This window comes from Athalia rosae, chromosome 3 (genome assembly GCF_917208135.1).
Source record: "Athalia rosae chromosome 3, iyAthRosa1.1, whole genome shotgun sequence".
Lineage (NCBI taxonomy): Eukaryota > Metazoa > Arthropoda > Insecta > Hymenoptera > Athaliidae > Athalia > Athalia rosae.
In genome coordinates this window covers 14,580,292-14,594,032 of record NC_064028.1, presented here as the reverse complement: position 1 = coordinate 14,594,032, position 13,741 = coordinate 14,580,292, and the positions used below count along the sequence as shown (strand labels likewise).

The following is a 13,741-nucleotide window of genomic DNA, read 5'->3' as shown; positions in this document are numbered from 1 at the left end:
ATTATATTCAACGAATAGCCAAGGATTGTCGTATGCTCTTCAAGCTGCGATTTTGATCCAGTTTTGGGTCTAAATATTCGATAACTTTGCAATAGTTTATTATATTTTACTAACTTTGCTTGTTGTATTGTTTTTTTTTTTTAATAAAAACGTGTAAAAAATGGTTTTGGCGGAGAGAAATACCGAAAATGTTAGAAACGGACGAAGATCTCGAGGTCCCAGCCCTAATGGGCAGACAGAGTCATCGAGCGAAGAAGACGGAGGTACAATTTCTTATTAATTATATCAACATAGTTTATCAATTCAGAAATTTATTGTAATTATTTTGAAATAATATAATAATTAATCAAATCCATAGACATTAATTTTATCGTCTGCTTGCCTAACCCGATCGATAATAAAAATTCTCATGCAGAATCTTCAAACAGCGCGCCCTGTCTTTGCAATATTACAATGCTGAATGGGCAGGCGAGATTATTTCAAATAATTATTTAGAATTGTTTATAATATAAGTCAGATTATTGTTCTGACACGCATACTGGTACAATGCTTAATAGCTGTACGTATGATGAGGCTGGAAAGAAATACAATCGAACAGGTATATCAGGTTTACATACTCATCAAGCAATGCTCCGTTCAATGCCATGTTACGCTTTTTATTAATCGATTTTTACCATTCTATAGACAGATAGGTATTATTTGAATGTAGAAAAATTCTCTTCATTCCATTTTATCTTCATTCAGACTATTAATAATCATTAATTGTAGTTTACAACCACTCAAAATCACCCAGCCATCTGCTGGTTACCATTAAAATTTTTGTAAGAAATTGATAGCAATTTTTTTGTTTTTTTATGGAAATTTCATCAAAGTTTCTCTAGTTATTGATTTATGTTTATTGTGGAGAAGTAATAAAGTCCTTGCCAGAACACCACCCACTCAGCAAGAATTCATAGCTGACTATAATCTACAAGAAATTACAGACATGAGAAAAATTCGATATTAATTAATCACACGATAGACCGTTCAGCCAAACGCTGTAACGATTTTGGTCCAATAATTCATCTAGTGTAATTTATATTTGTTCTCACAATAGTAAGCAATTAAATTTTAAAAGTTCCAGCGGAGAAAATACGAGTTGGCCGAGACTATCAGGTCATAGTACCAGAATTTGTTCCTCTTAATGGTGAGTAATGATTTGTTTTCAATGCCTGTGTACTTGGAATATATACAGTTTGAAGCTGACGTAGTGATTTTTTTTTTCAGAACGTCGCCTAGATCAATGCCCTGACAGAGCATTGCTCGTGTGGTCACCAACAACCGATATACCAGATCAAAAACGTAAATTATTGATAGTGAAAATAATAGAGCAAGAAAATATATCAGGTTCTATAACATTTCTGAATTTTAATCACCTTTACAGTGGATGAGTATATCATATTGGCAAAAGAAAAGTATGGATACAATGGGGAACAGGCACTGGGAATGCTTTTTTGGCACAAACACAATTTGGAACGAGCTGTTTTGGATCTGGCCAACTTCACACCGTTTCCCGATGAATGGACCGTCGAAGATAAAGTTTTATTTGAACAGGCTTTCCAGTTTCATGGGAAAAGTTTTCATCGCATACGTCAAATGGTATGTACTAAGTTTGGCTAGTAACTTGAAAGTGCTTTGGCATAATTTATCATACAACTTTATTTTTCACCAGCTTCCCGACAAATCAATCGCGAGTCTTGTCAAATACTACTACAGTTGGAAGAAGACGAGGACTAGAACATCACTGATGGACAGACAAGCTCGAAAGTTGACCAGCGGGGGAAAAGAAGGTGAAAATGGTAGTGAGAACGGGAGTGAACTTGGTTCAAATACAGACAGTGAATCAGAAGAAAAAGTAAGTTGCCTGTACTGTAATTCTCATAAATTCACCAGTTCTTTTGCATGTGTGATAAGTACAGAATTATCTCGTATTATAAACATTAACAGTGTCCTCCTGACGATACTATTTAGGTACAAATTATTATTTTAATTTAAACTTCATTTCACATTTCTTTCAATTATCTGATATTTCGTTCAGATTTTTTTTTTTATCTCATTCTATTTTTTCATTGCACTACCATAAAGTTCGTACTAGTTGGCTTCAATACTAACTTATTATTTAAATGATAATAAAAATGTATCCACCACACGATAGCATTTTCAAAGTAATGAGCAAGAATTTAGTTATAAACCTACAAAAAAAAAAATACAAGTTTGAATGGTTTAGAATAAAGTTTGAAAACTAATTTATTTGAGCTTAAATATGGCATCTGCTTAATTTTTTTTCTCTTCCATTTTGTGAAATTGAAAACAACTTATTCCAAATGCAGGCCATTGTTTAGCTTTATAGGAATTAATTCTAAGGCTAGGCTATAGTGTATGAACGTGAGTTGGAACGTTCTAGAAGTGGACGATCCACCGCGGAATACGTCGTGGAAAAAACCAAGCTGTGCAGGGAAGCCAAGGCGGTGATGCCAAGGCCTCGTCCGACTCGGAAAACATGCCCCAGGTTCAGGTACCCAACCTAGCCTTACCCCACTTGAATAGGCTAGCCTGCTTCGCATATTTCGCTGTAGATCTACTGACAATATACCCTATGTATATTTAATATACATCCCATAGTTTGCACTTTATCAATTACTGGCCTCGTTCCATCACAGCGAGTGAATAATTATCCTCTAGATCACTTTTAATTAACGAATCAATCATCATTTTGTCAAAATTGGAACAGATAACGGAGATAATATCGTAACTTTGTTAGAATTTTCTGCTTAAAAAGTAAAGTTTGTAAGGTAAAACACAAGTACATCTAGTTGTCATCGCGCTTTTTTGAGTCGGTATAAAAATTATTTACTTTTATACATTTTTTTCAATATCAATTATGAATAATAGAATTTCTAGGATGGGAAACTGTTCCAAATTTGTGTTAAAAAGGGTTATTGTATTTTGTAGGGGGCGTGTAGCAACTGCGGTGTCGCTTGTCATAGCGTTCGTACAACGCCCAAGGGACACGCGTGTCATAGCTGCTATCTGCACTGGAGGTCAGTGAATTCAAAAGTAAAATAATTATACAAAATATTAATGGAGAAAAAAAAGGAGGAAAAAGTAGATGTTTCTTGCTGTGTGTATCGCGTGCAACAATTGATAAATAACGTTTGTTTCGGATAGCACGATCATTCACCTTTTAATTTTTACATTTTCTTTTTTTTCCCCCTACACAATATCAACATAATCACACAATGGCCAGTAGTTTTTGTGGTCGTGCAGTTAAATGAAATCTTACTTGGCGTACAATGGTTATATTTCTCCATCGTCTAGGCGAACTGGAGTCGTCAGGCCATTGAGCTCTGTGCCAGGTCGGTCGAACAAAAGAAAGCCACCGCGAGGATTGGTTGTCAATCACGACGATCTAGCAGCATTAGCTGGCCAGCCAAATCATGCAAACAACAGTCTACAAGCCATTGACACCGAAATTGTTAGCCTGAAACGACAAGTACGTTATGAAATCAAAAACAAGAAGAAGAAATAATCAATGAAACCAGAACCCCCCCTCACCCTTCGTCGTGTGGATACATTTTTATAGGCTTTCTCTTTAACCATATCTCTTTCGTTGATTAATACCTCTGTATCGCTTCAAAGTATTTTAAACCCATCACCTTACCTTCCTTACGAATGTTTTTTTTTGGTTTGTTTGTTTTTTTTTCTTCGACTGTAAAAGACATGATATGGTAAAATTTGCTTGCCGCATGTGTATCATTAAACAAATAATCGTGATTTTTTAATTAATCGACAGATTTTTCGCCATGCAATATCCTATCCCCTCATCCAGTATCTTATTCCCTAGTTAAAATTTTATCCCAAAGATTGCTATAGATTTTGAACACTCTTCATCATAGAGAGAAATATCCCCATCACCACTCTGCAGAATCAGGTGTCAGTTTCAGGTTTAGATACCAAGCATTATCGTTGTGTCCTTTGAGACCGCATGTAATTATCAATGTGATGTTTTATCATTAGTAAGAAACTCTTGTGTTATGCTAATCCCAGTAAGTTTAAAATTGTTTCACGGTGTGATGGAAGTTTCCTCTAATTATACATAAAATTTAATTGTGCACCCAAAATGATTCGAAACTGATCCTATGGAATGTATTTTTTTTTTTTTTAATCAGATACAATCTAACAAACAGCAAGTGAGTGCATTGAAGCGAAAGACAAGTGATGGGATCGATGATTTACGACCGCCAGAAGTATCTAGCCGTATAAATGCCCGTTGGACAAATGACGAATTATTACTAGCTGTACAAGGAGTTAGAAAATATGGAAAAGACTTTTCTGCTATCGCTGACGTTATCGGTACAAAGACGGAGGCCCACCTAAGATCATTCTTCGTTAATTATCGACGAAGATATAACCTAGATGCGGTCCTTAAAGAATACGAGGCTGAAAATGGGCCCATCTTAATCGATGACGAAAAAGAAGAGAAGGTTTGTGTTTGAAATAATAATTTTTTTCCATCCGAAGCTATTCATACCCATGTAACCTATGTTACAAAATTTTAACGACTTAATGACTTTATGTTATTCATTTTCGTTATTTAGATGGAGGTCGATCAAGTACAGAATAGTGAAAGTGCTGAGACTTCTCAAAAAGCAAAAGCTTCTGTTACGTTGGGTCAAACGACTAAATAACAATCAAGCACTGAAATTAAAAAAAGTAACAATAAAATAATTAACGCAACTGCAAAATATTAAATTAATCTAATAATGCAAATTCGATAATTGTCATATTGAAGAAATATCATTTTATATCATACATCATTTCATGACCCGACAGTCGTAGGATTTGTCGTTCCTTTTTTTGGACAGCTTAGTTACGACTATTGAAAAACAAATATATAAATATCTGTATATATATATATATATATATATATGTACACACACACCACATATACATATATATATACATAAATCTAGTAAGACCAATTGTAATATAAAGGTAGAATGGTCACAATCGTTATAACAAATAAAAGATGAATCGTTAGTGAAGAAAAGGTGAACTAAATTAAAATGATTAACCGTAATGGTTTCTAGCTCTTCTGTCCGAATGTAAAATAAAGGAATTTGCCACCTAGGATAGTCGGGTTGACAAAATCTATATGATTTATATTATTTAGTGCTAGACGGAAACAAAAATCATACGAAATTAATAACGCACCCTATTATAGATAATTCTTAAATCACGCATTATCATTTCTAATATCATTTATACTAAGTAGGATAGGCTATATTGATCCAGCCAATATAATTATAGGTAATAATCAAAATGTACATGTACAGAGTGATCGAATGCTTTCATTAAAATCAATTTAAAATTATACAGTTTTTCATTATCTTACATTATAGGTATATACATCATCGATCAATAAATAATACCACTCTGTACAAGTATATGAAACAGCAATTTTTAACTTTAGGACTTGACGTCAAGTCACTTTAGTTTAGAAGGGTTACTCTTAATAAAGCAAAAGAGAAAAAAATTCGAAAAAACACACAAAAAAAAATAAAACAATGATATCTATAATAATTTAAGTAACATAAATTCTGTGTTTCGTAATCGGTATGACTACATACGTTAGTTAGTAAATTTTCTTTTTCTTGATTTGCAGAGCATACTGAATGTGCAAAATGCATCGTTGTATAAAATTGAAGGAAAACAAGAAAAGACGAAAAATAAAAGAAAATATGCATTTTATTTATGAAAGATGATGATAAGTTATAAAGAAAAAAAGAAAGAAACATAATCCTTAACGTAATTGTACATTTGTATCAGTTTCACCTTCACTTAAGTTACTATATTTTATAATTACTCTCAGGACTATTCTATGCGATTTATTTTTTTAATTTTTTTTTCTCCTTTTTTTTCAAGCCAAGTTACAAGAGAATGTTCAGGTATTTTTTTTTTACATTTCAATTGTGAATTATAGAATGCCGATTTCAATGTTTAATTATTTCATTTCATCAATACAGTTTGAATTCAACTAATTTGTACAACAGATATCAATTAATTTATATGAGTCCTGTTTTTATATTTATGATAAAATAAACATATTTTATAGATACTTATAACTATGTCGGATTTTAATTATCTGTTTTTTTTTTTTACTTTTCACTTCTGCATTTTATTCCACGTAGTTCGAAAATAAATAAGGTACGGCACGTTGTTTACGTCGTTGAAGTTGATATAATTTTTCATCTGAACTATCACACGTGATCATCTAATTGAAATTGACTTGCATAATTCGAGAGCAACATTTTTTTTAATCGTCATGTAATCGTTGTAACTTAGATCTAAAATTGTCTTCAAATCGGTGAAATCTATTCTAGTTTTTGAGTGGAATTTGATATTACTTTGCATGAGACAATCAAAATCGATTGAAGTTCGGTTTTGGTCGTGTAATGGATAATTTTTTAGTGCTTTGATCTCTTTCAAAATTGACATACCGTAAAATAGGATGTTCAATAGCTTTGTTTCTTCGGCAGATGTTGCGTCTGCTTCGTGATCAAAAGGGCTCTCGACCAGAGTCGTACTTTCTTTCCCGCAATTTATAGATTCTATGCAGTCTAGAAAAAAGTCAACCACTTCGATATTCAAATAATTAGCATAGTTGCCTTCATTCATTATTATATCACTCAAGATTCTATAATACAGAATCTCACCTAATAGAGGAACAGCATTTTTGCCATGCTTTAAAATGTTAACGAGACTCGTCCTAGTTATTTCTCTTATGTCCGATGCTTCGTCCTTCAATAGTGACAAACATATCCTAAGGATTTTTAATTTTTCTACATTTTCAATTTCGCCAAAATTCATGAATAAATACACTAAGCATTCGGCTGCTGACATACGAACAACCTCGTCATCATCGAGTGCTTTAATGTAAAAGTATTCCAATATTTCAGCCATTGATTGACCTTTTTCTATCAAAATGTTAGTACCAGTTAGATCAAGAAGGCTTTCCCGCAAAACGTCATTAGATGCCGATGAGACAAAATCGACGTTATTTTCTACTTTTAATCTTTCACCGAGATATTTTATTGCACATCTGTAGCCATGTGCAATATTGGGATGATTTCTTTTTTGGAGATCTTGTTTCAAGTTTTCGAGTTCCTGAGTCAACCAAGGAAATTCAACTAATGCAGTGTAAGCTTTTGCAGCTAATAATCTCACGTTCCCAATTGAACTGGCAAATAAAATTTTTAGGTAATATTTTACCTCGACTATGTACGTCTTCGAAGAGTAATCTATTAGATCTGATCCGCCTGTAGACATCCTAGTGAAAAGAATTAAACTCGGCACAACTGCCGAATGTATTTTCAAAGTTGTATTTAAATCATTGTTCCAGAATGCAGCATTTTTTAATTCCATGAATAAATGATTCGCTAATTTTTCATAGTGAGTTATGAAATGTTCAACAGAATAGCCATTACCAAATTCCAATGTTTGCCCACCTCTGTGCTGGCCAGTTATTCTTGGAACTATCACTCCGAATAATTGGAGACTCGCATTGCTGCAATATTTTTAAGATTTATTTTATATTTTTTTACCCACCGTGAAGCAGTTAGTAAAATAATAACAATAATAATATCAACGCGCTCACCGTACAGTCCAAATTTCTGATTCGAGGTTTTTGAAACACGTCATTGTAATTCTTTCCAGATAAGGAACCACTTGGGCATGTAAATCGCTGTCTGCAACTAGCCTTTGAAGAAAATGCAAGTGTTTAGCACGTGGTAAATCTTGGTAAGATTCATTCTCGATCGTAGTTTCTTCGTTATTATCTAGTAAGTCTAGTAGATTTCTGACTGCGATATGTACAATTGGTTTTCCGTGCCTAGTATCATTAGCGACAATTCGATGAAACATTATTGATAATCCTGCACTTCGTCGAGTTAAATTCGGGGTGATCTTGTTGCTTGAAATTAGATTATTCAACCATTCTTCTGGAAGATTCTTGTATTCCATAACGTTTACCAATTTTCTGAAAACATAATTTATCCGGTTCAGTTATGAGATTGATTATATAGGAGCTAATTATTCACCTTGTTAAGAGACCAATTGCTACTCCAGCGGCTTCAATGGCACCTTTGTGACGACATTTCATCAGAACCGAAGTTATGAGATTTGCAGAACGTTCTACCGTTTCAGACGAAATCGTAAGCATTCCAATTTCGCTCGATAATTCACATGAAACCTAAGTGTGGTAAAATTCATAGGTGTAGAAAATAGGCAGGTGTTAAACAATGGCTGAAAATTGGGAAGATGTCCTAAAGATTACCTTCAAAGATATCCAAATGCAAGTAATAACTACTTGATATGCCGGTGATAATACAATGTCGTCATATTCATCACAAATTTCGCTGTCTTGTACAGTCTCATTGATCGCCAGACCAACCTCAGCGAAAGACGACGATAATTCTATGGGATAAATGTTGAGTAAATCGACAGAAATTTCCTGAATTCAAACAGTACACAGAAATTATGCCAAGTTGAAACATTATCAAACTCACCGCAAGAGGTTGATTTCGAAGACAATAATGACAATAAAAAATGCACTGCATCCTCCAAAAGTGCTAATAAATTTTTTAAAAATTCCTCATTGATTGATTCTTTGCTCAAATTGTTTCGAAAACCAACGTTCAATAACGCGGTCAAAACGCCGTGGAATGGTGAATTTTGTGCAGCGGCTTTCAAAATATCCTGCCTCAGATGGTACAGTTGATTTTTGGCTTCATGTAAAAAATACTCCGTATATCCGGTGTGGAGCTTCAAAGATTTATGGAGCTCAAAAGAATCTTCGTTTTCTATTTTGGCAATCAATTCCTTGAATGGAAACCATTTCGAAAGTATTCTCAGGAACATTGATCCGCTTTCTGTTTCATAGAATTTGGCTGAACTGCACTTTGATATTGCTATATCGAATAAAACCTGTTGAAATATCAATATTCAATGTTACTGTAGGTATAAGTGTAAGGTTGGTATATTAGTACCTTTTTTTCAGTCGCTTCTAATGAATTTTCTTCGAAATGCTCTATTATGATTTCCGTAGAAATTTCCCTGATGTCAACTGACGGATCCAAAATCAATTTCAGTAACCAGAGCAAACTCCGTTTGCAAGTAAATGTCCATTTTCCAAATTTTTCCAACTTTCGTTTTGTCTCAAATCCGTTACATAAATCTTCTCTATATCGAGGGTCACTTTTCAGTTCGATATTTAGTACTCTTTCATTAGTATAAAATAAGATCAAATCGTACAGTTTTAGACCCAACACTTTTCTCTGGTAACATGAACCAATTTCAAAGGAATCCAAAAGAAAATTGTGCAACCAATTGAAAAAACAAATTACTTCGTCATCGAGATTTTCTTTTACATTACACAATTTCAATAAATTGAGAAGGAATAGTTTAAAATATTTGATAATACCGCGTCTCAAAAATGTTGAACTAGAGTTCGCATTATAAAACAAAAAATACTTCACACTTTTAAAATGATTCTGTAGATCGTTATTGTGAGTAGAGATATTTTTTTGACAGTGTGCAGCAAAGCTGTTCAATCTTAAATTTTCATCGCAATGGTCTGATTGTGAGAGATTTGGAAGCGAATCTGTTTTCAAAATAATTCTTGTTTCCGAAGAGATTCTTGCCAGATGTGAACGGAATAAAACATCGGGTACGTCTTCATTCAGTTCCCACAGGAAATTTAAAAGAAAGCGACGTTTTTTTACCGTTGGTTCTAGCCACTGAGTACAGAGGAATTGGAGCGCTTGATGATCCTTTCTAAAAAAGTAAATTTCCATTTTTAAAATACACTCGATCGTAGTTGGAATTACGGTATTAGAAAAAAATATATCACAAACTTACTGTGGTCCGGATCCCCATTGCAGTACCATGATACTAATAGGGATTCCAAATGCATTTTTCCACTGATCATCGCTAAGCTTATTCGTTATTGCGTTATATAATTTAGTTCCTGAAGAGCGTAAATAATTTTTTGTTAAGCTCGTGAGCATGGATTGAACAAAATTCGCTTCCATTAGAGCTTCAACATTTTCCCAAACGTCACAAATCTCGGACAATATGACATATTTTGACTCATTTGACCAAGACGTGTTGTGGAGACAATCATTGAATACAAATTCAATGAAACCTTGATACTTTCTGTTCATGATTCTCAGATATTGATTGAAAATCGTCGTTGAATTCTGTTTGCTCACTTCTTTAATCGAGTTGTCCCAGTTCGAGTAAATAATTACCTCTAATTGTTTCTCCACGTTAGGGTGATCATTGTTCCAAAAATCAGTTTCACATGTTCGCTTAAGCCACTTTTCTAATACCTTATAAGCAAGATGGGTATATCTTGTGTATCGTACGCAGTTGCAATACAAAACTCCAAAAGTTAATTCCAATAATTCTTCGACGTAAATCTCTTTGCGATTAACTTGTAAATAGCCGTGAGTAATTAGCAACTTGAAGAAATTGATATCATTGATTTGATAATCCGTATCGAAAGAACGTGAGAAATTATTATCCAGAAATAAGTAACTTTTCAAAATATTTATGAATTGTTCCAACTTATATTGTTTAGATAACACCACTAGAAATGCATGTGGAATAAGCAAAATTTGCTCTTTCCCGTAATCTCGACTGTTAGCCAAAATTTCCAACAATTTTTTTAAAACTGCTTCCCATGTAGTTTTCTCTCCCGTGGCTATTCCTGCAGTTTCCACTTGACAACATGGAACTGTTCCGCAAGTTATCATTTTCTGTAAGAAATAATTATATTTCTTTAATTTTTCATTTAGGGGATAATTAAAGCAACTCAAAATTCAGAGAAAAAAAAAAAACTGCGAGACAATCGGTGTTAATAATGGAAGTAAAAATGAATTATCTAAGATTTCTCATTATTTAGGAACATTTATTACTCAAATAAGTAATCATAATTGATTCAAATCGATTATCTGACGATTCAACAGTGGCAAGTAATGTTAAAATAATATTGCATAATATACAAATTATCAATAATATATACATGAGCTCGGCTTCGTTCGGTAATACCCCTTGATTCAAATTGCAGAACAAAAAATAAATAAATGAAAAATAAATGTTGTATGCACTATAAAAATAAATTTATGTGATATAGTCTCAAAATAAATACAATCCAAATATTACCTTGATGAGACCATAATAATGTGTGATCAAAAACAACAATAATTCAATTTCAGACATGTGTTGATGATACTAACTCTAAAAATTTGTAGGCTTCCGTCTCTTCCACTCTTCTCCAATTCAAGCAAGATTTCTTCTACTTCCATTTCGGGCTATACGATTGAATCTGAAATAAGTTATGTAATTTATATAATCGCTATTTTTGCCCTCTTCTTATCTATTTAATGAACAAATTGAGATCCTAACACGTTTGGTGAGGCGAAAGTATTTCTCGATTTTATGTTCCTATCTCACCGTCGGCTTCAGACTTACTTGGATAAACTTTTTGCCCTGAAGTTCGAACCCTGCAAAAAGGGAAGGAACTAAATGTTTACTCGTCTGACGAAACAGATTTAAAATATCACCAATCAGTCATAGCAGTAAAATGTTTGTCGTACTTGTTAGGGCTGCACTCCAAGTGGTTTTAGGTGATCATGTAGATCTTATTTTCGAAAAAGTTAGAATCCAACTCCAATTTGAAAACATCTTTTTTTTATTAACATTGTTAAATAGCATAAATTCTTTATACACAATACTTCAATTCAATATTAGTATGCGGTAAACGAACTAATAAAAATTATTTTTCATTCTCTGAATTTGGTGCAGAAGCGACGTACCCCTCTTTTTCAATTTGCTCTTTGAATTTCAGATAATTTCGTTTGCGATCAAAATGTTTCACCTGAAATGAGTAGAAATCGCAAATTACGTTGGTATAAATAAATACAAAAATAACTGTGGCACTTAAATTGAAAATGAGAAGAATTGTCAACATACCCATTGAGCAGGGCAAAATTTCTCATATTGTTCTCGAAGCCTTTTACAATCTGAATCAGATTGTGATCGATCAAGACATTGCCAGTACTCGTCACGATGTCCCCAGCAAGCCAACCGATCTTCCTTGTTTGGAAAAGACATTCTGAAATATAGTAGAATGCATTAAAAAGAAGTAATTTAGTGAAATTTGTTTGTAAAAAAGCAGCAGCGTACGAACGTTCGAATAGAGCTAATCTTTGATGTTCTCAAACAGTTCCATAAATCGTTCTCTAGGCTGTTTGTAAATGTTTGCAAGAGCATGAAACCCATTTGTCAAACAGAAGAATTAGTCTTAAATTTGTTAAAATTTGATGGAATTCTATTTCACGTTTGTCAAATACTTACCTATGCTAAAAAAACGTTATCAAAACTATAGCACAATCACTTGATGGTTGTGAAAAAATAGGTAACTCAAAAACACATAATTGTAAAGACAATGAATAGAACGATACAAAATCAATTAAAATTACACAGTATGTGATAAGCAAGGCTATATAATTCTTCAGAATGTTTCTGTTTATCGAACTAGTTCAAACGAATAGTGAACATGGACTAGAACTTTATTCATACATAAGAGAAGCCATACAACAGATTCGATACAAAATAATTTTATGTCGCACGAAAATTTGAACGAATGAAAGGCTCCTCAGACACCCACACAACCTCGAGTTATTATTAGGTGAGAAATTTCCAATCTGTCAACGAAACAGCTCTGCATGAATGGCCAAGAAGCTTTCATCTATTTTAAGCTGTAGTTTATTGAAGAAGACTCAATAGTTAACAGGAATAAAATACAACACTAGCAAACAAAGCTGAATGAATACAAGTCCTGAATTCTTTCCATCGATAATGATTTATAGTACATTATAATTGAATGAATGTGACACATCCATTGGAAGTAAAAAATCAGTGTATATCAAAAATGCAAATAGCAGCAAAATCATGTATGATAAAAATCATAGTGTGAATTTGAGTTGAGCCAGTTACCCAGAGACTATACTCAGCTATACGAGAATAGAATCATCTTTGGAAATGGTCCTGAAATAATTTTTGATTACATAACATTAACTTAGTACATTTTTGTTGATACTGATATCAAAGGTTAGAAAAATTTAGCTGAAATAACAATAGTTTTTTATGTAGAATAACAGATCATCGAAATCCTTTAGTGAGATAATAATATGGAATAAAAAAAGATCAGAGATGAAGTAGCGGTGGGAGATGAAGAAATTGTTGATAATTATATCAGGTTAGGTCTTGCGTGGATAAAACCGGTAATCGATGTGCGACAACTGAAGATAAATATGTCACAGAGAATTGTGTAACAGGCGATGACACTTTGCTTTTAACAATGAATGAGAAATTTATAGTTGACAATTATTAATTTCTCGTTTTTTAAATGACATAGAACTTTACTACTTACATCGCGCAGGTTTTTCAGATCAGGTGATGAAGGCTAATGTTGGGGTTGAAAATATGGAAGTTAAAAAATTGTGAGCGTATCAAAATACGGATGTATATGAATGAGAATATATTTGAAAAATTTTCCTGTAGAATTTGATTTTGACTTTCGCTGTGCAGCAGAAAAAAATGTCACGACATTTTCCCCACCCCTTATTAGTCGTGG

At 33.2% G+C, this 13,741-nt stretch overlaps 2 protein-coding genes across 4 annotated transcripts; one reads left to right on the top strand and one right to left on the bottom strand.

Annotated features, from left to right (window-relative positions):
• Window positions 1-14: 14 nt before the first annotated feature.
• LOC105691874 (REST corepressor 3) lies at window positions 15-4,744 on the top strand. Of its 3 annotated transcripts, none has more exons than XM_048652637.1 (10): window positions 15-263; window positions 1,124-1,186; window positions 1,267-1,341; window positions 1,424-1,638; window positions 1,712-1,894; window positions 2,444-2,554; window positions 2,992-3,080; window positions 3,358-3,532; window positions 4,209-4,523; window positions 4,638-4,744. In XM_048652637.1, the coding sequence occupies exons 1-10, from the start codon at window positions 161-163 to the stop codon at window positions 4,725-4,727; spliced, it is 1,419 nt and encodes a 472-aa protein (XP_048508594.1). In that variant the 5' UTR covers window positions 15-160; the 3' UTR covers window positions 4,728-4,744. The 3 variants fall into 3 exon arrangements, with proteins under 3 accessions (XP_048508594.1, XP_012266093.1, XP_020711496.1); XM_012410670.3 differs by having other exon boundaries at window positions 1,118-1,186; XM_020855837.2 differs by lacking the exon at window positions 15-263 and adding an exon at window positions 303-598 and having other exon boundaries at window positions 1,118-1,186.
• A 1,025-nt stretch (window positions 4,745-5,769) lies between these two features.
• Window positions 5,770-13,675, bottom strand: LOC105691871. Its single transcript, XM_012410659.3, has 10 exons — window positions 13,538-13,675; window positions 11,509-11,606; window positions 11,340-11,428; window positions 9,958-10,859; window positions 9,087-9,873; window positions 8,607-9,024; window positions 8,375-8,514; window positions 8,139-8,290; window positions 7,697-8,077; window positions 5,770-7,606 (listed from the first exon to the last, which is right to left on the bottom strand). Exons 3-10 carry the CDS (start codon window positions 11,406-11,408, stop codon window positions 6,310-6,312), a joined length of 4,146 nt encoding a protein of 1,381 aa, XP_012266082.2. The 5' UTR covers window positions 11,409-11,428; window positions 11,509-11,606; window positions 13,538-13,675; the 3' UTR covers window positions 5,770-6,309.
• Between the last annotated feature and the right edge of the window lie 66 nt (window positions 13,676-13,741).